The 25,414-nt window shown below is 33.5% G+C and overlaps 1 protein-coding gene across 6 annotated transcripts in view; it reads left to right on the top strand.

Moving 5' to 3' along the window:
• Window positions 1-554: 554 nt before the first annotated feature.
• The window catches only part of LOC110449726 (protein enabled homolog), a 27,737-nt gene continuing 2,877 nt past the window's right edge, over window positions 555-25,414 (top strand). The window contains exons 1-22 of one of the 6 annotated variants that reach the window (XR_002462885.1): window positions 555-689; window positions 1,648-1,768; window positions 2,402-2,493; window positions 5,141-5,192; window positions 5,461-5,535; window positions 6,267-6,449; window positions 7,084-7,137; window positions 9,127-9,348; window positions 11,055-11,199; window positions 13,898-13,956; window positions 14,284-14,349; window positions 15,792-15,803; window positions 17,359-17,367; window positions 19,385-19,450; window positions 19,564-19,671; window positions 20,510-20,601; window positions 21,658-21,723; window positions 21,940-22,027; window positions 22,313-22,378; window positions 23,137-23,263; window positions 23,489-23,561; window positions 23,881-25,403. Coding sequence is in view for 1 of the 6 variants with exons in the window: in XM_021496776.1 (XP_021352451.1) it covers window positions 571-689; window positions 1,648-1,768; window positions 2,402-2,493; window positions 5,141-5,192; window positions 5,461-5,535; window positions 6,267-6,449; window positions 7,084-7,137; window positions 9,127-9,348; window positions 11,055-11,199; window positions 13,898-13,956; window positions 14,284-14,349; window positions 15,792-15,803; window positions 17,359-17,367; window positions 19,385-19,450; window positions 19,564-19,671; window positions 20,510-20,601; window positions 21,658-21,723; window positions 21,940-22,027; window positions 22,313-22,378; window positions 23,137-23,263; window positions 23,489-23,561; window positions 23,881-23,995 (2,010 nt within the window). In the remaining 5 variants the exon portion in view is untranslated. Of the gene's footprint in view, window positions 690-1,647; window positions 1,769-2,401; window positions 2,494-5,140; window positions 5,193-5,460; window positions 5,536-6,266; window positions 6,450-7,083; window positions 7,138-9,126; window positions 9,349-11,054; window positions 11,200-13,897; window positions 13,957-14,283; window positions 14,350-15,791; window positions 15,804-17,358; window positions 17,368-19,384; window positions 19,451-19,563; window positions 19,672-20,509; window positions 20,602-21,657; window positions 21,724-21,939; window positions 22,028-22,312; window positions 22,379-23,136; window positions 23,264-23,488; window positions 23,562-23,880; window positions 25,409-25,414 lie in introns of those variants that run through there. The other 5 variants (XM_021496776.1, XR_002462888.1, XR_002462886.1 and 2 more) reach the window with 5 other exon arrangements.

The raw sequence follows: 25,414 nt of genomic DNA, 5'->3' as shown, positions 1-25,414 counted from the left end.
TTGTGGAGAATCATAACCTATCCTGTACCAGAAATGAATTAAATCTTAATATCAATAGGAAATCAAGTCAAAAAGTCAATTGAGATATGCTATCTAATTTCAATGATACTTTGAGACGTTATCGGGTTCAACAAGAAGAGAATAATGATCATCTAATATTTTAAATATGAAGTAGGATTTATATAGATGTCTAATCATTGGTATCTGCCTTGCAAAAAGGGGGAGCTAAACTATGTATATATATACATAATATACTGATTATCCGTGTCATGTCAGTAACACAGTTAACAGTATAATTATTATTTCTATGTCAAATACAACGACTCAAATGTTATAACACGTATAGCTCATGTATATAATTCCGTGTTTTAACTTAACATAAGTGTTATGATCATTAAATGTCATATACAGAACCTACATACAGAAAATGTTAGTTCAGTTGGTGTAGAGAAAATGCTATATATACATAAATTGCCGAGTGCTCCCTTTTTACTCGCTTCTGACTGAGCATGAATTATCTACCCGGAAATCGACAGAGCGCGCCGTCTATAGTATGTTGATAGCAACAAAATGGCGCTTGTAAAGCCTCGGCGCCTCGATCGAAGCGATTATGCATTTGCTGAACAGGGTTTACAGACTCATGTGTTAGATATCTTAGGATCGCGAGAAAATGAAGTCGATTTATTTAGGTAAGTCAATCGAGTTGGTAGCTTAGAAACATACGAATTCGTGTTATGAGTTCTGTTATCGCCATATTATTGTTAATATTATCATCAAAAGATGATGTTATTATCTTGCAGATCGGTTGTGATGTGCATATGGTTTGCATTCACAATTTGTATTTTCGTTTGTTGAATGTGACCATATTGACAAATGAATGGGAAAATAGAAAAAAACAAACATTTAGCTGTTTAAAAACGTGATGAATCTTATAAACAGTGAAAGTTTTGATCCACGTGTGTTTTGATAGCTGGCGCGCACCTGCACGTGCATGGCGTCATCATTTCTTGATCAACAGTGACGTCATAAAAATCGACGTCTCTGTTCACATTCAGCAGCGTGTTTCATCGTCGACTTCATAAATCATGCTGAGATATATAGAGTCGGTTCCCAAGATCCGTTCAATTGGAATTCAAGCAGGGATTTACAGAGGATCAGCTGATTTTAAGTAGGACCTTTACTGTTTAGCTAATGTAGTGAATATCAATGTAAGACAAAGTTACTGTAAGCAACAGTGTGTAGGACAGGTGCTGGATATACTTATTATAGAGTCTAGTGTCATTTACTTGAATGTGTACAGTACCCCTACGCTTTAAATACAGTTAAACCTGCTCACGTGAACACCTCAAATAGTCCACCTTTGTGAGGAGACAGCTTTTATGTTCCCCATTGTAGTGATTTCCTTGTGAACTGAGCCTGTATCAAGAGACCACCTGTGTTAAGAGACCACTTATTGGCCTTCCAATAAAAGATTCATGTATGGTCTCTGGACCTGGACATTGCCAAAAGTTTTACACAATAATGACATCAAGATATTTTAATCATTGGAGTTTGGTTTACAGAAGTGTGACTGTATTTGACAGTTGACCCAACACTTAATTGTGGTTTAAAACAATAAAAAATAATTCAATCATGTTTGTTTTTCAGGCCATCATTGGCAGACCAACACAAGGTTGGTTTCTTTACGTTGGACAGATGTTCGCAAACAGATGTCACAGAGGTCGTCGACCTCAAGCAGATGACAGAAATTATACAAATACTTCTACAGGTATGTCCAGGTATTCTGAAACAAGTGTGACTATAATGTACAATTATATTAATCATTGCTATGAATCTAATGTGACAAGATGTTACTGCTGCATGGACATAAATTATGTATGGATCTTGAGTGTTCATTATAATGTGAACAATATAAAATTTCAAATTGTACTTTTCAACTGTGAACAAATCTTTTATAAGTTTGGAGGAACAATAACTTTTAAAAGTTCCTCGAGATCAACAGAATGTTTAAATACATCAGACCTAAAGAACAAATGCACTTCAGACAGATCATGTTTGATTAATCTATGTTATTTTTAAATACAGAAAAAAGACACTGCTGAAAAAGTAAATCCTAGAAACAACGTTTGTTAATTATGTTGCATTGTGTGTAACTGATTTGAAATTTGAAATTTGAAAAGTATACTATATATATGTTAAATTCAGTTATGACTACCAAAATATACCTGTAGTGTTGCTGTTTACTTCAGAAAAGCATATAGTTATTTCAGCTGGTGTGTTTGTATTCATGACTGAACTCCAAACTAACAAAATAATTAGTTAGATAGGATGACCATTAGAAAATGATTTATTGAAAACTTCACTGAGTTTAATATATTTATATTTCCGTTTTTCTGTAAAGGATGTGACAAACCTAAGGAGGGATATAAACTTTGCCAAACATGTGATGCAGGCTGACTATGAGAAAAAACTACAAGAGAAAGCTCTGGAGTTGTGAGTGTTGCTGTATATCGTTGTCAGCTACTATTTACCGTCTGCTTAATTAGGTATTGCAAGGGAATTTTAATTAAATCATGTGGAAAAAAAGGCGTTCATATTAATCTTTGTATGCACCATCCTAATCATTTTCACACTTTGACACGATTTATCCATTTATATCACAAACCTGATTTTGTAGAGTCATAATCAGTAAGCGAACACCGTTCTGATTTACCAGAATCAAATACCGTTCTTAACCTAATAAGTGCCCATTCCTATAAGTGCTCCCAATCCTTTTCTTGTCAAGAGGGTCTTGTAATCATTCTATTTTCCGAAATTGCAGAGAGCCTAGGGCTCTTTTTAGGTCTGTAATCCAATGGTAAATCATCCAAAATAAAGACTCAGATCATGAGTCTCTTCCATTCATTTATTAATTACTTCATCTATTCTGCCTTTGTCTCTGACCATCCATTTACCTTCCTCAATACTCCAGGTATTACAATCACTGTCACTCTCTGTATCCCTGGAATATATCATTGCAAAATCAAAGGCACAGAATGCTCCACCTTGTGGTTGAGATGAGAAGACAAATTTGACCTTTTGATGTATTTCAAAAGAATCTGTTGGTGGCATATGTTAAAATTGACTGGCTTTGAAGTCGAGTGTCAGCTCCTCTTCAAAGGACAGGTATCAGCCTAGCGATTGGTCAGGTTTTTTTTATCTGAGACCAAACTAATAGCTAGTCGCGTGTCATCAATTTTGCTATGACATATTCAAGGGGTGCAGAGAGCGAAAGTGAGCAAACCCCTGGAGTATCAAAGATGTTCCTTTACCACTAACCAACCATCCCTTAAATCCTGTAACCCCCTACCTATATAGCAACTCCCATCACCACATATAACAAAATCCCATGCTATTAACTGATTATAAATTAGCTCCCTACAAAACAAGAATCCGATTATACACCTCATCCCCAATCCCTATACTACTCAAAACTCATTTCTACACTTCAATTAATAAACACCTAGATTATTCCCACAAAACCCATATCCAGCCAAGGATCAACTTGAAAGTACAGTAATTTGAACCTTAATACTGGTTACTCACAACCTACCTCTATTCAGTCCCCCAACCATCCTCGAAATCCAGGGGTTATGCTCACTTTTGCTCTCTGCACCCCTGGAATATGTCATAGCAAAATCGAAGGCTCAGTGTGCACAACCTTGTGGGCGAGACGAGAAGACTGGTTTCATACTTTGATGTAAATCAAAAGAATCTTGCGGTCGCGTAACGGTAAAACTTATTGGCTTTGAAGTCGGGTGTCGCTCCTCTGAAATCTTCAAATTACAAGTATCAGCCTTGTGATTGGTCAGGTCTTTTTGCTTGACACCAATCACATAGCTAGCCGTGTGCCTTCAATTTTGCTATGACATATTCCAGGGATGTAGAGAGTGAAAGTGAGCATAACCCCTGGACATCGAGGATGTCCCCCAACTTATGTAGCATTATCATCTACTTTCCTCAATCTCAATATCTACCAGACCCACGCTGACTAAGAGTCCTACATAATAGCCTCATCCCTTTAATTTGTGTTTCTCGACTAATTCTCATACATACACACAAAATATATCTATTAGATAATACCAATTCTGCTCCCTTCACACAGAAATAATGTCATATCAGAATACGTTGCCTGTATCGCACTTGGTTTTATTACATACTTATCTGGTAACCTGTCACAAAATTACTTTCTTCTTTATCATTGATTATCAAAATCACAACAATCACTGAAATGCTTTCTATAATTAATGTATATCCACCAATAAGCCAACTGCACAATCTCTGCTATTTAGTTGCATGAGAAATCAACTGTTGCTTGGTCGTTTAACCAAATGGTATGTAATTCAATAAGGGTTGATAACGAAATCTGGGTTTGATCAAAGTGTGATGGAATAATCTATCCAGAATGAAGTCAGAATAAAATGGAAAGTTTATCAGTAAAAAAAGTTACGAATATTTATCATGTGCATCAAGAATTTTAATATAAGGGTAGTATATGTATATATAACTAGGTTAGTTTTTAGGTATAGATATATTAAAAATATTTATTTGTAATAAAAATATCACAACTATTGTTACCTGTAATTTGAAATTATATAACTGTTTCAAAATGAGATGTAAGTTTGCATCCAAATTAACAAAAAAAGTAAAATCATGTGGCCTAATCCCATGTTGAGTGTATTTTTCATTGAAATGATCATTTATGCCATACAGAAATACACTAAATATTTCAGCTTAAATATAGTGACAGTCTATTTGATAAAATCTCAAATTCAATGTAATGTAAAATGTAGTTGATAGGTAGGAATTTTATTTGGACCAGTGTTAAATAGAATGAACCAAAAAAATATTTTGTTTGGAAATATGCTAACATTTATATCAATACTGTAAAATACAACATATATTAGGCTTATCATGGGGATACTATGTCATTAATAGTTCTGACAATGTAGGGATGTGGTAGCTAGATCATGTTGGACTTGAGAGATAATAATGTAGGAACGTGGCCATTATGCTTTTCTTTTTATTCACCTGTAATTAAAGTTATGCTACAGTACAGTATTTGCATGTTTGTATTGTGTTGTGATTCACATTTCTATAGATACTGTCGCATCAACGACAAGGTAACCCAGCTGGAGAGGATGCATGAAGATGTGAGTTATCCCCCTTGATATTTTATTGCGTCGCAATGTCACCAAATTCACCAATGCCTCAGTAAATCATTCTTTTTGGAAGCGTTAAATTATGACACAAAGACCGATGTTAAATTGAACCTCAATCATCTGAAAATTTAAAACGTCTGATATTTGATAAGGTTCTCTAAAATATTATTATTTGAAGTCGAAAAGTGTATCAAACTTCACTTTTTTTTTTTTTAAATATTGCTACAGAAATGTTACTGTGAAGTGTTTGTTTTGACAGAGGGTGGACACTGTACGACGAGCATTCAGACAGCAGTTGGCTGACGCCATTGCCCGCATATCAGTACTTTACAGTGTGAGTGATAATTCTGATGACATATTCCATCACAGGGGTATATGTTGAAACATCTAAGGTGTACATGTTGAGTAATGAGAAAAATTGAAAGAATGACCAATATTTTTTGCAGGTTAATAAATGCCTGTTATATATAAATCATGTGCACCTACTTACATTTACAAACCAATGGCATAATCAGAACAAAATCTTGGTCACTCCTTGTAATTTCTTTTCAAAGACAAGTGTTTTTTTTCAATGCAAAGTAAATGTGTAAATATTATTCCAAATTTTTGAGAACAAAAGCAATAGTGTACATTAAATTTTGTATGAACATTATTTTATCAGAAATAGGCATTTCCAAAATGGTGCCAGTTGCTGTTATTTTGAGTTTATCACATATAACCTAAATACTGAACAATATTGTAATAGAGAAAATCAAATGAAGCATTCTTGTTGTATTTTCATGCAAATATATGCTCATAGCACACTTGTATCATATCTATTTTGAAAAGTGAACTAAGAATGATATTCAGAATCTCATATTCAATATATTAACGTATGTATCCATCAAACCCTAAATCTGGATTTCTGATGTTCAGTTTCTGTAGATGTACATAGCTTAAGGTCTGGTTCTGATTATTAGGGGCTAAATTGTAAAATAATACTTATTCTTAGTAGATTTTAAAGTAAAGAATGTCCGACTGAAAATCTCATTTGGAACATACTAATGTACCTGATTATGTTTATAGAAAAATATGGAAAACAAGATCCAGCGTGAGAAATCAAAGCGTGCAAGTGACAAAGACAAACTTGGGGAACAGTACAAAGAGATGCAGGCCACAATACAGAGAAGTGAGCAAGTGATCGCCATGTTAAAGATGCAGCTATCCCACTACCAGCAGCAGCAGCACAACAACATGGAGACGGAAAGTGTAAGTACATGGTACTAGTCTATAAGTACTTGTTTCATGGAAATGGAGTGTTAGTGGACTAGGTGCTAATATCAATACTTCAGAAAATGGAAGTTTGAAGTAGGGGCCACTTTATCATCACTCCATTTCATGTTGAATTGAAAGTTAAAGTAGGGTTCAATAATGTATATCAATATTTTTTCCAGATTGATTTTCCAAATGATTGATTTTTGGGCCATTTTTAAGATTTTTGTAATACAATCACTGGAAGTGCAATGAATAAAATGCCAATCATTTGTGTGAATTGAGCATTTGACAAAGAAATAATAAAATCCCCATTGTTACTCACTCAGAGGTTTTGATACTGAAAAAGTCGTATGTCTCCAACAATTCTCTCTCAGTTTCCCTCTCAATTCATTTTTGTTAAGCAGAAAATTTGGGAAAATGTTGTATACTTGTTCTGTACTGAAATATTTAAAAAGAATAAATATCATATACAAGTCCTGATAGGTCGTTCCACAATCTAGCCAGGAAAGATGCAATATAAAATGAACATATACATACATTTGTGCAAGTTATGTACAATGTAATGCATTTATAGTTGCATGTGGTTTTATTATTCTTTGTTGCATTTTTGTTGTGCCTATTTTTATAGCCGGCCCCTTCAGACAGACCGTCCAATCGGACGCCTTCGTCATATGTGTCTTCGGTAAAAATATTTACATCTTGTCATATAACTATAACCCTAACTCACTGTCTCCATGGTGACTGTAACCACCGAAGTCTTATGAAACCCTCATTCTGATTGGTTGGTTGTGGCATTTGTTATAACAACAGTGTGAATTGTTTACTAGTCAATGTATGTGCATGAATCTATCTGTCCTCCTCACTTTCGTTTACAATTTGTAACACTTTTTATAAAACCATATTATTATACATTGTGATAACCTTCCCTCCCCCAGGTCCTGTTGCGACAATAGCCAACATTCAATCCATTATTGTCCAGTGTATTTTACTGCATACCCTTAACGTTTGATTCTTTAGCTCTTTCTGAATCAGAATTGATAAATTGAAATAGTTATTGAGTTAGTTTCAATCAGGTCAAAGTTAGAGATTAAAATGATTAAAATACCCAATGACTGCTGTAGCCATTTAGGCAATTATCTATCTGATGTTCGGTTTTGCTTAACGGTATGTTCGGTTTTGATTATATAAAAGTATCAAAAAGTGAAAAAATCATACCATTTCCTCCATGTAGCTATATATATAGAACAAATATATGTAAAAATGGTGAGGGTTCAACCGTGAATTGGTAACTTTATAGGTTGCCAAAAAAAACAACCTTCAGAATAACAAAAGTATGCATTATCATTAATTAACTGGACTACTATCAGGATGTTCCGAGTTCTTGACTAATCTACACAATGTGGATGGTTTTGGTGGTTTAATAATTAATACGCTTGTTCCTGAAGAACTCTCCATTAAATGGAGAAATCATTTTTATTGCTATAACTCACATTTATTCTTTCTTAAAAAGCATTTTTATTATGTTAGCCTTTTTGAAAGATGAGTAAAAACAATTTAATTTCGATTTATTTCATTTCATTTCATTGTTAAACTAATAGGATAAGGTAAGAGCATAGGCCTACATAGAAATCCTCTCATCAACCGGTAGTCTGTTTTATACAAAGTGATAAATCACCGATATTTATGTGATATTTAATTTGATTTGTAAGTTGTCGTACTGAACAGACAAGTGTTAAATTAATCACTAACATTTCATTTGTAAAAACAATCCGCCATCCTGTCATCGTAAATAACATGGTACCAGGTACTTGTATATATATACATGTGTGAAGTGAACAGGGTGGTAGTGACGCAGTCTGTAAGCATTTGGTATAACCTTAAAAAAGCCCCGCCTTAACACAATCAACAGGACTTGGGTCAGATAAGGCAGTATGTCAGAGTACACAGGTATCAGTATTTGGAAAATCTGTTGTAATTGACAGCTTTTATTTCTGATGAGGCAGGTTTGACGAACATTAAATTCAGTTTATCAAAAGCTAAGTAGTATATTGCATACGTGTTTACAGACTATGTCACATGTGTAACTGATATAATTGCATGATTATAGCAACAGTTTATAGTGATTTCCTTGTAGAAAATCTATATATTTTTTCTGAATATTTGAGAAGATTTATTGATATTATAGTAGTTAGTAATTTTTGCATGAATACATCTATATTTAATTATATCCATTCCTGAAGAATGATGTAAATATCATAATGCATTGGGTTTTGGTGTTTGAAAATTATTATTTTTCTTTTCTTGTTCAATGTAAAGTGATAATTTAGAAATTACAAGTCTGCCCAGTTGACTGCTGGAATACATCAAATTTTACGATATTTGGTGAAAAGATACTTACTAGTCTTTATAACCAGTTTTAAGTTAGGTCATTAACACAAATACGCTGTAATTGAAATACAAATGTGTATCATTGTATTCACGACTGTCTAGACAATTCTAGATGATGATATTGTTTGAAATTGTTATGAGTGTTTTATTATTTTTTCATCGCCTTGGTTTACACATTTTTCTGATTTCTGCATCACATTCTCGTATTAATTTCACAACCCTTTTTTCCAGGACTGTGTGACTTTCTGCCATTCTAACAGCACAGATTTTATTTTGTTTACAGAAGAAAGATTCCTCCAAGGCTCCTCACACCCCTCCTGCCCCTCATACCCCTCATACCCCTGCACCTCCAACCCCCGGGATCCCTGTAATGATCCCTGTCCCTAGCCCTTCACCTGTACCAACCCAGACATTACAGCCACCCTCCCCCCACCCTGCTCCCAGGGCACCCCCTACCCCCCGACAAACACCTGTGCCCCAGCCTCCACCAGCACCGGTCACTGTGGTAAGCCCTCTCACTGTCAGGTGTGACCTAATACTGCCACTAACAAATAATGGGTGAAATGATCCTATGATGTGGATAGTTATTGATTGGCTGCAAAAATGTGGAGTGTCTTTAATGTATGTATGTGTATATTCTTGTTGTCATGAATAGCAATGGATGTCATAATTGTTACTCTGGATATCATTCGACATATCCTGAACAACAATGTAAAAAACAATTCTGCTTAGGTGAGCTGTTCATAAGATGACGCATGTTCAGGAATACCTATTAAAGCTATCTTTATTATTCTTTTCAAACACAAGTCTAATGAATCACCTATAGAAGAAAATATAATATTATTTGGAACACAACTCTTTCAATTGTCATGAATTGAAATTTTTTCCATAATTTCAAAATATCTGTTTTGTTTTGATAGTTAAAACCAATAGTAATAGGGGTTGATATTTTTATTAACCATTTTCTTCAGATTTTAGATTTTTGGACTGATTTTGTTTAAAGAAATTGAATGACAGAGAATTTGGTCATTGTGATGCATGTTTTGTAATTGAGTGTGACTGTTTGCTTAATGTATAATGACTATATTGATCAACAATGAATATGTCATGTCCTTAATTTACATACACAAAGTTTTGAATCTGTGCAATATTTCCATATTAAAAAAAACACTTGGTGTTAAATTGGAAACACAACCTTGCAAGGACATAAAACCCCATACAATAAAAGATGAAGGAAATCATAGCACATTGACCATTTTGAAAACCTGATTCTGCATCTAAATCTAATCTAACAAGTTACATGTTAGTACTTCTTGTGTTGAAATACTATGATATAACAGACACTAGAAGAAATATATTCTAAACTTCATTCGTTAAAAGTTACAATGAAAAAAAGAAGAGGTTTCTATTACATGATTTTAACAAAGTTTTGAAAAAATATTTGATTTTGTTAATAATTGAGATTTATTTATTGTGATATGGAATAAAAATGAAAATATTGAAGACTAAACTATTAGTCAACTACTGATTTTTAGTATGGATGTTGTGACTACTAAATTGATGTAATTTTATACTGTAAACATGATTAATAAAGCTATTATAATGTGTATGACCTGTAATGTGTTATTTAACAGGCTTTACTCAACATATGTCAGACTTGGTGTGAAAGCATTCATGTTATTTTGTGTTTTATATTGTGTGTATTATTTACAAATTGTTTAATTAATTCTCATAACTGAATTTTTTGGACATCACCAGGTCCATATTCTAGAGGAAAGAGATTATCCCTTTAAGAGGATGTGATTTACGCTAATTAGGTGATGGTACCAGTTTGTTCCAGAAATACTCCAGGCATAATGTTATCTTGGTACATTTAATATAACACAAATATTTGTAGTCTTCAGTACAACCTTCTAGCTGCATGATTTAAGTTTATAAGTTTTATTTGACTGTAAACACAATAGATGTATTGAACATTTGTAAGTAAATTATTTGTATGCATTAATTCATGTATGTATTTATTTGGTTTACCAGTAAAATAAATACAATGCTCATTTTAACATTAATATTTTGTTCATGTCCAACAGCAATACTATTACAGATGTTGAAAACACTGCAACCTTATTTTGAAAATTGTTTTTTGTATTGATTTTAGCTATATATACTATATTTATTAATAAAAGCAATATTCTTACTTACTTCAATAATCAGGTAGAAGAACTGTCCATCAAGTCCAAGTCTCCAGACATCAACCCAGAGCTTGAGGACCTACGAGAGGAGGTGAGCGGGATGTCAAGGAAAATAAACAAACTGGAAAAAACCATTGATACCAAGGAGGAGAACATCACTGGGCTAAGTATGTATTCCTATTGTTATGAGCAGATGATGGTATACGTAGATAAACAAAGGTTGTTAAAAACAGTGGTTTGAATTGTGCTTGCATGCTTGTTGAAAGCAATTAGATTTAACTGATTTAAATTTAAGTTTCAGATCAGCTGCATGTTATAGTGTAAATCATTGTTGGCATACTGTAGGTTATAGTGTAAATATTGTTGACATACTGTAGGTTATAGTTTAAATCACTGTTGACATACTGTAGGTTATAGTGTAAATCATTGTTGACATACCGTAGGTTATATTGTAAATCATTGTTGACATACTGTATGTAGGTTATAGTGTAAATCATTGTTGATATACTGTAGGTTATAGTGTAAATCATAGTTGACATACCGTAGGTTATACTGTAAATCACTGTTGACATACTGGAGGTTATAGTGTAAATCACTGTTGACATACTGTAGATTATAGTGTAAATCACTGTTGACATACTGTAGGTTATAGTGTAAATCATTGTTGACATACTAGGTTATAGGGTAAATCATTGTTGACATACTAGGTTAAAGTGTAAATCACTGTTGACATACTGTAGGTTATAATGTACATCATTGTTGACATACTGTAGGTTATAGTTTGAATCACTGTTGACATACTGTAGGTTATAGTGTAGACCATTGGGGACATACTGTAGGTTATAGTGTAAATTGTTGTTGGCATACTGTTGGTTATAGTGAAAATCATTGTTGACATACTGCAGGTTATAGTGAAAATCATTGTTGACATACTGCAGGTTATAATGTAAATCATTGTTGACATACTGTAGGTTACTGTAGGTTATAGTGTAAATCATTGTTGGCATACTGTAGGTTATAGTGTAAATCATTGTCCCCATACTGTAGGTTATAGTGTAAATTATTGTTGACATACTGTAGGTTATAGTTTGAATCACTGTTGACATACTGTAGGTTATAGAGTAAATCATTGTTGACATACTGTAGGTTATTTGACATACTGTAGGTTATAGTGTAAATATTATTGACATACTGTAGGTTATAGTGTAAAATAGTGTAAATCATTGTTGACATACTGCAAGTTATAGTGTAAATTATTGTTGGCATACTGTAGGTTATAGTGTAACTCATTGTTGGCATACTGTAGGTTATAGTGTAAATATTATTGACATACTGTAGGTTATAGTGTAAACCATCGTTGACATACTGTAGGTTATAGTGTAAATTGTTGTTGGCATACTGTTGGTTATAGTGAAAATCATTGTTGACATACTGTAGGTTACTGTAGGTTATAGTGTAAATCATTGTCCCCATACTGTAGGTTATAGTGTAAATTATTGTTGACATACTGCAGGCTATAGTGTAAATCATTGTTGACATACTGAAGGTTATAGTGAAAATCATTGTTGACATACTGTAGGTTACTGTAGGTTATAGTGTAAATCATTGTTGGCATACTGTAGGTTATAGTGTAAATATTGCTGACATACTGTAGGTTATAGTTTAAATCCCCCTTGACATACTGTAGGTTATAGTGTAAATCATTGTCCCCATACTGTAGGTTATAGTGTAAATTATTGTTGACATACTGTAGGTTATAGTGTAAATTGTTGTTGGCATACTGTTGGTTATAGTGAAAATCATTGTTGACATACTTATAGTGTAAATATTGTTGACATACTGTAGGTTATAGTTTGAATCACTGTTGACATACTGTAGGTTATAATGTACATCATTGTTGACATACTGTAGGTTATAGTTTAAATCCCCCTTGACATACTGTAGGTTATAGTGTAAACCATCGTTGACATACTGTAGGTTATAGTGTAAATTGTTGTTGGCATACTGTTGGTTATAGTGAAAATCATTGTTGACATACTGAAGGTTATAGTGTAAACCATTGTTGACATACTGAAGGTTATAGTGTAAACCATTGTTGACATACTGTAGGTTATAGTGTAAATTGTTGTTGGCATACTGTAGGTTATAGTGAAAATCATTGTTGACATACTAGGTTATAGTGTAAATCATTGTTAACATACTGTAGGTTATAGTGTAAATCATTGTTGACATACTGTAGGTTAGTGTAAATCATTGTTGACATAATGTAGATTATAGTGAAAATCATTGTTGAAATACTGCAGGTTATAGTGTAAATCATTGTTGACATACTAGGTTATAGTGTAAATCATTGTTGACATACTGCAGGTTATAGTGTAAATTATTGTTGGCATACTGTAGGTTATATTGTAAATCACTGTTGACATACTGTAGGTTATAGTGTAAATATTGTTGACATACTGTAGGTTATAGTGTAAATCATTGTTGACATAATGTAGGTTATAGTGTAAATCATTGTTGACATACTGTAGTTTATAGTGTAAATCATTGTTGACATACTGCAGGTTATAGTGTACATTATTGTTGGCATACTGTAGGTTATATTGTAAATCATTGTTGACATACTGTAGGTTATAGTGTAAATATTGTTGACATACTGTAGGTTATAGTGTAAATCACTTTTGACATACTGTAGGTTATAGTGTAAATCACTTTTGACATACTGTAGGTTATAGTGTAAATCATTGTTGACATACTGTAGGTGCAATCAACTTTGAAACATTTTGTGCAAATATTTGTAAATGTTTGTAAACCCAAAGGGTTGAAAATTTAACATATAATGAGTTTAAACTTTGAAAATTGCAGATCAGGAAATAGCAAAACTAAAGGAGCTTATTGAGAACGAGAAAGCAGTGTCGGAGAAGGTGAGTAGCTGAATAAACAACATCTCTTCTTTGTCTTCACTTAAAGGTCACAAGACTATGATAGCATAACATTCTAAAGGATTGAAGGAACTTTTAAAAATATGCCTTGAAAGTTTTACGCCAAAGTAAATGAAATTCAGTGGTATAGGGAGTATTGAGAACATACTTTAAAGTAATATTTTTTTGTAACTATTTTGGAAGATAATAAGTTGAGGATATTGCATATTTCATAAAATTGGACATTTAAATCCTTTTAAATCTCTTTAAAAAAGTCTTCTTTTTTTTTCAATAGTTAAATTATGTACTTATTATTTTGTGTGAAATCAGTTTAAAAAGGAGACAGAGGATATGAAAGCCAATGCTGCACAGGAACAGGCCTCATCAAAAAGACTTGTAAGTATATCTTATTATCTCCCCTGATCCGTCGTTTAAACGACTGGTGGTATACCTTGTATCTTCTAATTTGTGACGTGGTTAGTTGAGTTGATGTTGTATTTAGCTTCAATACATTTGGTTTGTTTAGTTTAATGATATTTGTTTGGTTAATTAGTGTTCAATTTGTGTATAAATTAGTTTGAATTTGCTGTAGTTTCAGTTTTTTTTATAGATAGACGCTTTCAAACAAGGAAAAAATCATTGACTTGCGTATTAAAAGTGATAAATAAATCTGTTGATTAAATATTACACGACATTAGACATTTCTAAATATAAGGAAGTACAGACAGATCAAGAATTGTATGATATTTAATACTTACCATATCAATCCTGATGATTGGTTATGGAATCATTCAAAACATATTTACTTTTCAGAATAGCCTTATAGAAAGTTCTATGAGTAATGAACAGGTTGCTATACAATTATCTTTTTATTTTGTTGGAATATTTCCCTTTGTTTAATTGGAAAAAAATATCTGTTTGTTAGATGTGATTGTGAAATTTGTTTTTATATCTGGGGGCTTGTTTCTTAAATATATTATTAATGTGTACTTCTTTCTTTTACCATTGATTTTGGAATTTGATACTCTGACCTCAATTCCATTCGTTTCTGGGCTGTTTTATTTCATGCCATTTCATACAAAAATGTTTCATGAAAGACAACATGAAAAAGCCAGGTATATCACTATATCTTAACAAGAATGATGCAACATCTTCCATTACTGTCATGAGTCATTATTTTGATGACTTCTGAAAACCAAAAGTCACTTGTGATTCTTCTTGTACATCTTTAAAACATTGAAATTATTTCATTCTAACAAACCTGGTAATAACAATGATTATTCAGAAATCAGGGTTGTTGATACAAAATATTACCGAATGCCTACATCATAACAGAATACAGTTATATCCTATCTTGTTAGTGCATGTACCATTCGTACATTTTGATGTGTTCAGACTTTTGTAAACAAAACTAAACTAAGTTCAAGTTCCACTTGATGAAGCTTCAAGTGCTGTGTACTATAACAAGTAAAAGGTTGGAAAGTACTCTTCAGCACTTAAGTTTCGTTGTCAAACTTAAACGTTTTTTTCTGTGGCACAAATTTGTGGTTGAAATTTCTTAGAAACTGCTTATAGACAAAAGTTCTTACTTATTCATCGTCTGAAATGGTACATATTGATAGGGTGTATACTACGCATACATTTTCAGGATGTAAATGAAGCAAAAAACAAAACCTATAAATGTTATAGAGGATACAGTCAGAGCAATACCGTGGAACTTTGTTATAGAACTCCTGACATTACTCTATGATAAACATCTTATGTATATATATATTACTTACAATCCAACACATACCTGGTCTAAGGCTAACTCTCCCATATTTATTGTTGTATTACAGGCAGAAGAAATGGTAAAGGCGATTTGCTGTATTCATTGTGTTGTTTGCTTTGATATTGAGATCACATTATAGCTAGTCGTGATAGCGATAACTGATCGTGTCACTTACCGACCTTGTCTCAGACCTCCACCCTTTAATAAACCCCCGACACACGAACTAATTTCAAACTAATAATAATTTTTACCACAAAACATATCAGATGTCATCATGACTAACACACTAAACCAAAAAAAATTCATTTAACATCAACCACGCTAACCAAAACAAATAATGTTTTCCGTCACATTTAACCGAACAACATCCAAATATAGGTACTGTGATATCTACCAAACAAACCACCCACCCAACAACAAAATTGAACATTAATCAAAACGAAATTAACAATGGAAAAGCGATTATATATATCATGAAACCTTAAGGGAATCAAACTAAGATAAAATCAAAATGTAATTATACGTTTTATTCTACCAGATCAGCTAACATGTCCAGAAATTATACTAATTACAAGAACAAACCCCTCCAATTAGCAGAACTTCTGCGTGGCGTTATCCATCAGTTCATCTGAAATAAAATGCTAATTGTCATACTCTTAACACTGAAAAGAAATTGAAATCATGCAATATGTGTACAAAATAACTAAATAATATATTAATTTTGTGCAATTTTCTAATATGTTGATTTTTTAAACTCACTTCCTCAATAAAACTCATTCTCGCATATTGACTATTCAAATTAATATTTAAAAGCATTCACGTTAATCAAAATACTTACAGGTGTGATTTGCTTATGTGTTAATACGCTAGTATTATAAATTACATGTATATTAATTTTGAACATAGCCTACATCAGGCAAACATCTATGTGTGTCATGAGATCAGCAAACATCTATGTGTGTTAACCTCATCGTTATATAGTGGCTACCATGTATATCCAATACAACAAACGTACCACGTCAATTGATGGTGACTTTTTACATCTATTATTGTGGATCTTTATTGTGTTCTGTACACAGGTACATAAAGCATAAATTAGGATTAGTATAATTGAATTAGTTAATTCTTTTATTCAAATAATTTATATATATATTAAGGACAAAACGTAGTCCACTGTTGACAGATTTTAATGTTTATTTCAGGATTTTACAGCTGTTTTAGGTGGCTGTAACATCAGATACCCGATTTTTGCTAGTAATACATTGGCTCGTATCTAATGATTTCATGATTTCCTTGATGTCATTCAGATTATTTCATTGATTTCAGGTTCCATTTAAATGTAGAATAGATAAACAAGATTTTGAAGAAGTTGTCACTTCATAAAAGATTTATAGCACAAATATAGATGTTTTCATTTAGTGAGCATATCTATCTGCTGAAAAGAAAGTTCGTTACAGGTTATGTAAATGTCATATATGAAATGGAATAACGCATAATGCCACGGCGACTTTGTGATTCAGACGTCACAATACGTGCTACTAGATGAGGCGACACGCTATAAGACCATGTAGAATTGTAACATTATTTTTGTTTTATATTTCCATGTTTATTCATTTGATCCTTTTTCTTTCCAGGGTTCAGGAGTAAGTCACTACTATTATTTTCTCCCTTTCTACTCCTTTTTTTCTAATCCACTCTTCTCCATTATTGATGACCTAATAAGAAATGGTGATGGATATGCATGATTAAAACCTGTGCGTTGTAAACACTTACAGCTTATCCAGAAACAATTTAAATACTTATATAATGTATCAATACGTTGATCACTCTCGATGCATGTAAGTAATCAAAGACGTACAAGAATTTAACACCAATAATAAGTTATAAATATGCACGTGTTAACATCAGAGTGATTTTGCGTACTAAAAGCTGTATACATTGCATGGAAACTCGGTGCATAGACTTCGATCTTCAATGTCTTCAATATATACACAGCCTTGCCTATCTCAGTCTAGAACAGATGCTTTCAGCATGATAAGCATGCGACCGTATCAACTGCACTAAAGTGAAACTACATGTACAAGCATGAAACATATAACGGAGACTATTTTCTTCTTACAGTCTTTCTACCATATGTACAAGTTTCACCGAGTCAGCGATGTTACCCCTACCTATCATTCTTGTTAAATGAACATTTTCAGTGGTAGTCTTTCTACCAGATATTGAGTAATTTACAATATTCGTTGGTACACCTTTAAATAACGAGAACTGATCAGGTTCATTACAAAAATCTTACGTTTAAGTCAGCAATTATCACTGAAACGTATTTATTTCGAAGACGTTCATAAAAGCCTTTTCTCTGAACCTTCATCGAAAGGTGTATTATTAGAATGTGCTACAAGGTTCCACAAATGTATGATGGGTTACAAATTGCTAAAAACTCAATAATTATACCATGTACTACCGGTACGTACTAATATGTGGACACGGTGATACATAACCTCACCGAATGTACCTACATCTTTAACATCATTATAAACAACAGTTAACAATAATCTTTGGTCGATGTGAACATGATGTTTATTTTGGTTGACAATTCTGAACAAAGATTATTCTATGTTGATTTAATTTAGAGATAACTGGATAGTTTGTTGAATTTGGAGAGGATATGCTTTTCAGCCTTTAGACTAGCAATGAAGTCACTATATATCGTTTAAATAACCGACCACATATGTGGAGAGTATGCCTGCTGTTTTCTATAACGTTCTGGACGGATTGCATTTCTGAGAACGATTCGGATGTCATTGCAATATCAATTATATGTAATTAGTTTGATACGATATATAGATAGCGATTTTGATTAATAATTGTACAAGAAAATTTCCCAGAATATCAATAAAAAGCCGAAAGCACTGCTTGTATAGTCCTTTACCAAAGTTATCTTACACATGCATACATTTTCCTCAATATATCATCAAACTTTATGATTTATTTCTATCATCATTTATATGCAGATGTCACTCATATATTGCTTTCTATAATGTTGATTTCTTTCTGGCCAATAGTTAATAATTACCAATGTATTTATCACTATGAGGTTACTAGCTTCTATTGGGTAAGCTGAAATGGTGTCGTTAGAGTTCAACTGGGATATCATGGATTATTGACGGAATATTTCATTTTCACTACCAGTATTTCAAATAGTTTTAAAGATATATATCTTAATATTATAATGCATTTTGGTTTGATATGTATCTAGAATGACTATCTTGATTTTATTGATATTGCTATAAAAGTTACAGAAATTTTGACATTTTTGATTGCATTACTGTTAAGCATGACCCATTCGCTTGCATTCCTTTTAGATCTTACAGGCTCTTTCGTTGACATAATTGTTTTGAGTAAATTTGATCTAATACAATAATGCTCTATTTAATACTCGCAGTTCAATTGCAGTAATAAAATACTGATAAAACTGATATCTTCATCTAATAAAGTAGTTATGAATGAGAATTGCATAATTAATTGGAAATTACGAGATTACAATGACTTTTAAGAGTTAATGTTATAGGTAGGTCTGACAAACAGGTTTTTGTTGGATATAGGTGATCTAAAAGAAAGGTTGTGTACTCATTTTGTTTGTCCTATTTCTGAGTACAGATGGCCAAGCAGAAGGAGGAAATGAAGAGGATAATGGATGAGAGGATGAGAGAAGCACGTGAAGAGGTGAGTCAAACAAACTGGTGTCGCTCTCAGATTTCTACCAGTCGATAGATGCAATACAGCCATTTAGAAACATACGATATTACAGTTTATTATTATATTCATGAACATTTCAGGCCTTGTTACAAGCACAAGAGGAGGCCAACAAGATGAAGGATGCAGAGCAGAACAAACTCCAGATTTTGCTCGATCAGAAGAAACGACTCGAGGAGATGCTGCTAATGGTACATTGATCAGTTCCCTACAGTTATTTCTTTGTTTGTCGAAACTTTAGTTATCATTAGGGTACAGAATATATTTTGCCTTAGGTATGGTCTGTTGCTTAAATTTCACACCACCCGAGACCAATATATGTACTTGATTCAGTATATTACATAAACCTTCTTGCTAATGTTCGAGTGATGCATTGACGACAGAAATGTTATTTCATGAACACATGCCCTTTTCGTATTCTTGCATAAAAGTCAAGATCCTCGCAAAATGGTCAGATTAAATGTCTAGCTTATTAGGACCATATCAATGTGTAGCTTATTAGGACCTTATCTCGATTAAAACATTATTCCAACAGCTCAAGTTAATATATGTTGGGATACAACATTTACATTAACTCATACTTTTTGCATTTGAAACTTGTTAAGAGTCAAATGATAATTACTAATTTGTTTATTGTCTGATTTTACACGTCGATTTTTTAAAACTTCAACGCCGTTTTAAAAATTTTCAAATTAATTAATGTCCGCTTACTAATTTCCATTTGCAATATTCTTTTAGAATAGAACATTTTTTTACAATTGTGTTGACTAAGAAATTGTCTGTAAGCGTTACTCCCTTTCAAACGTTTCCTGTATTATTTCAGGACCAACCACTTGGTGGCACAATGCCTGCTTACTTTAGTGAATATCTGTGTTAAAATTGCGAAGAGATTACGTTAAACCACTTCCTTTATATTCATATTTTAGCGAGAAACCCTTATGCAGATAAAACCACAGCATATAAAGGTATATGTTTTACATTATACTTTACAAGTAAACACTGGTCAAATATTACACTGTTCACTTACAGGAAAAGAAGAAAAACAGCCAGAAGTCACAGCATGAGCTTGACACTGAGAAATTCAAGAAGAATGAGGACAGGCTGAGGGATGAAATCAATAGGTACGCTGACTGCTGACTTGTTTAACCATGTCTGAAACTCAAAGCTACTCTTCACCTGAACAGCCATGTCTGAAACTCAAAGCTACTGATAATTTGTACAGCCATGTCTGAAACACAAACCTGTTCATGAGCTCTCTTTTTTTTAAGATCACCTGATCATAGGTCATGGTAACCTATTGTCATCCGTCTTTGTACGTCGTCTTACGTTGTGCGTTAACTTTTTATCTTGTGAGCACGATAACTCAAAAGTTCGAAAGTGGTCCCGATCAGACAGTAAATGTCAAGGTTATGGGACTTTGACATTTTAAGAACTATTGGAGCCTTTGGGCCTCGAGCTTGTTGGCACGATACCTTTAGTAAAAGTGAATGGATTTCGATGAAGTTTGCTATTTTGCTTTTATATCAATAATATCACAGGCAAGTCCGCTAATGGGTCTGATCAGACAGTAACTGGCAGAGTTACTGCCTATCGGAGAATACAAGATGGCCGATCCTGGCCTCTGATTTGCCGAGCCGAGTAATGTTCGACTTCTCAAGATTATCTGCATCAATTCACTTCTTATTTGTTAAATTGTTCCTAATGAGGTTCCAAACAAGTGGTCTTACTTTTTGTGCCGATCAGAAAATCGAAGGTGGTCACCCTGACCTCTCATTGACTGAGATGATTTTGACTTCTTCTCAAGAAAGGCTACACCGATTGACTTCTAACTTAGTAGAAGTGTTCCTTATGAGGTTTCGACCATTTTTTTTTTCTAACATTTCATGCTGATTGTAAAATTCCAGATGGCCACCCTGGCCTGTGATTTACTAGGACATTTACAACTTCATCTGTACATAATCCATTAAACGTATCATCTAATTCATCTATACAGCACGTGTATGCAGAATTTACTCGGGTGACCGTTTATGTCTATGGACCTCCTGTATTAACTTCTTCTCTCAGACGCCAGTTCTCACTTCATGATGACGTTTGCGGAATATCAATTGATTTCGATTGTATCATCTTTACAAATATGTCGAGATAATTTTATTCTGTATTTTACTTCCCTTTTTCAGACTCAAAGGAGAAATAGAAAAAATCCATAAAATTTGGGAGAAGAAATTTGCCATCCTTCAGCAGAGGTAAGCTCTTTTACTTAAATATGAAATTATCGCCAGTGCAAGGAATATTGTATATAAAGAATGTTTGAGCAAATACTGATTACTTTTAATGTGACAAAGATGTGTCTATTTTGTTTCTAATATTTTGCCGTTGAATGGATCTTTGATTCAACAGGTATATATATTTTTACATTTTAGATGGGGTATTATGTATTTAAAGATTTACCTATATTTCAGTATGCACGCGCTGAAGGATGAGAGCTATATTCGTCAAACTCTCCAGAGGCAAGCTGCTACCCTTCACCATGCTTCTGTCAGCTACGCGGTACGTAGACCAGGGCTTCTCATATTTGTCATTTCTTCAAGAGTTAACACAGCAAGAACTGCAAGAAATATAGTTTTTTAGTGCAAATATGAATCGCAACGTATATTAGCTTTCATTCTAGTTCATTCAAATATATTTGAACAGGATCAACACGTTTAAAATCCCTCCTTTGCAAAAATTGTGTATATCAAATTTCACATCATAAACGTTCGTATATTTTCCATTGGTTCATCTTAGTACTACAATATCATGATATAAATCATCATGTTAAATCTTTGTTGTCAGGCGGACACACCTGTTGGCATTATGGCCTCCAGTAAAAACGCCGCCGCCATGAAGAAACCAGTCATAGTAAGTTTGGAGGTTACAGATTTGATGTTAATCAATAAAATCTTCAATGAAAAAGCGATACTTTTATGCAGTCCTGATGAGCTTTTATAAAATACTGTTTGTTTTCTAGTAAATGATCGGCCTGCTGCAGCTTATGGTATGATTGTATGGTATCACTACGGCGTGGCTCCCTGTAGTACATGTAATGTGTTATGGGGTTCACTAAGGAGAGAGCCGACTTCATTTGCTACCTTCATTGAAAACTTGTGATTTTTGTCTTTACTCCGCTGGTGTCTCCTGGTCAGCCATTGTCTGAATGTGACTGGATAATGAGTTATTCATTCCCATTCCAAGGGGTTACATTTTCTCAAAGAAGCCCTTGCGTTGCCTTTCCCTTACCATCAGTGGGTAATACCTAATGCTATCCAATGTTGTTACATTCATTGCTGATTGCTCATAATCAGGGTTAGAAGAAATATTTCATCGATGATACTGTGAACTGTAGTTCTTGCCTTTAAAAGGATTTGGGGACATGAATGTGTCATTGTCATCATCATCAAAGGTCGACCTCTTCACTACTCTTCGGAAAAAATATTTGTTTAAGTAGGTATTCTCGAAGATCAGTTAGTGTGTTATAGAACGATGGAAGTGTTATCGTCAGTGTCAGATCATGCATGTAGTGCAAGATTTAAGTTCGAAGAAGAGATGCTGCAAGTAATTTAGATATTATTTTTTTAAGGTTTCTGAATTTTAAAAAGTGATTTTATTTATATTTTTAGCCCGATATTCACAAAAAAACTGCAGGACAGACACCTAACGTACAAGGGGCTTCGGCTGATAAAGATTACATTTCTTACACAGTATCCGCCCCTAGTGGACGGGGTACTGCAATGATGTCAGTCGACGGTAAGTCAGGAATGGAACAAATAGGCCGTATTTAATTGATATTTTTGTGTGCATTTGCAAGTATCATTTCACATTAAATGTTTTATCATATCTCATAACATATTTGTCTATCATACAAACTGTTTCACTGTGTATTCCAATTTATAGTTAAATTTTGATAATCTCCATTAGCAAAGTTAAACGTGAAATCAAACATGTCACTAGATGGTGTTGTTTCCCCTACAGAGCACCAGGTGATGTCCGACGGGGAACATGAACTTCCATCAGATATTGCTCCACTCCCTGATCCACCAGTAAGGTAGGTCACTTTGTTCCTGTCAATTTTAGCAAATTGAATTAAAAATGAATTGTTTAAGGTCAAAAGGTTAAACAACACACGTAAAGCCTATGTAAAACTGACCACTGGCGGCGTATGGTAAGGATTTTTAATATGTGTCATACTGTCAAGATTGAAAGTTTGTGCAACAGCGATCATAAAAAGCAATAACACCTCTATAGACAACATGCTTATAATAAAAGACAATTCTCCAAGAATGGTAGCTAAGTAACTGCTGAAACTTGTTAAAAACCTGAAGAAACTTTTATTTTTCTCAGATGTATTTTACTTCATATCGCAGGAAAGGACGTCGGTCTCGGCAGAAACAGCAACTGAAGGAGGATCTAAATGAGGAGGAGGTGGACAGTCGGCCGACCTCCCAGAGTCACGTCGTTGTGGTACCATCACAGGCTTAGCTAGAGTAAAGGTGTATGCATCTTGTGAGAGACTGGACCATTCGGGGAAAGGAAATCAACATTCCTTTTAATAATTATATACAGGATCAAATTTTCACGCGTTATCTGGCATTTTGAGTTAATCACTTATATTTGTAATCATTTGAGGAAAACTAAAGAGTTAAGTAAGCATTATTCTAAAAACAATATCCTCCAACATGAACTTCGATTATATGTTTATGACGATCCTGCTCAGTTACCAGTATACATTCCTTTAAGTTATTGCGATTTATTTGAAACAATCGCCAGATTGTAGTGCCAACTACGAAAACGTGCATGCACGAATATTGTTTTCTACCAGACAAGTAAATGTACAGTGTGCAAATGGATTGTGTGTGTTGATCGTCGACAAGATATTGGTACAGTGCTAGACACCATGATATTTACTGTATATTGGACATATTTTGCAATAACAGTTACCGGCTAAATGCCGTTTTTCCGTGTGTTGTTGACAATTGGTAGACATGTGTTTTGATACGATTTATAATATGTGTTGGAATGGTGCGTTATTTAACTCGTTTTAATCCATTCGATGTCAAAAGTAACCTTTAATTTGTTACTGTCGTTTTAATCCAGGAAATTTTATTATTTATGGTTTGTATGAATTGAAATCTCCATTTCAAGGAAAATGAAGATAAAGATTGCATTGAATTTAAAACTGCATTATTAGCCAAATAACATAAATGTTGTAACTGCGTGTGTATATGTACAGTGTATGCATGTATCATAGTGACCAAAGAACAATGATGAAATACCATACAGACAAGAAATACAATAGAACCTGAACATTTTTATCGAATACGTAATAATTATAACTTTTCAGCATTTATGGTGGATTTTGTTCATATATAAGTGAACATTATTCTACAATTTCCTGTTGATTTATTTGAATGTACATTTTAAATGTAAATAAAAAAGAAATGTTGTAATGCCTACATGCCTATAGGATTACCTACTTATTTTCTTAAAGAAGTAAGGTTTCTCCAGTACAGATCTGTTCTCGGTCGCCTGTTCGAGGAACAGAAAATAAATGATATAGCCCCGACGTGGGCGTGGCCATGATCGTGGGACAGGTAAAAGCTTGCCATTTATTTCACACGTGTGTTAGTATGCTGGTATTTAACACTGGGGTTCGTCCGGGGTCCTACATGGATGAAACACATCCAAACGAAATTATATGCGTTTTGGTATATTTTTTACCCTTTATGAATAGTTTTTGGGGAAATTAATTTGTGTAAACAGGTGTGTATGAGTTGTGTTTGACACTATCTTTAGCTGTGATGCCTAGTGTACTGGTTATATAATTATATATAACCTACAGGCTGATAGTACCCTGGTATATGTACACGTTATTTACTGTACAATGATAGTGTACTGGTT

The sequence above is a fragment of the Mizuhopecten yessoensis genome, unplaced genomic scaffold, assembly GCF_002113885.1.
Source record: "Mizuhopecten yessoensis strain PY_sf001 unplaced genomic scaffold, ASM211388v2 scaffold4805, whole genome shotgun sequence".
NCBI lineage: Eukaryota > Metazoa > Mollusca > Bivalvia > Pectinida > Pectinidae > Mizuhopecten > Mizuhopecten yessoensis.
Note: the sequence above shows the minus strand (reverse complement) of the source record. Positions and strands in the feature narration are given on the sequence as shown.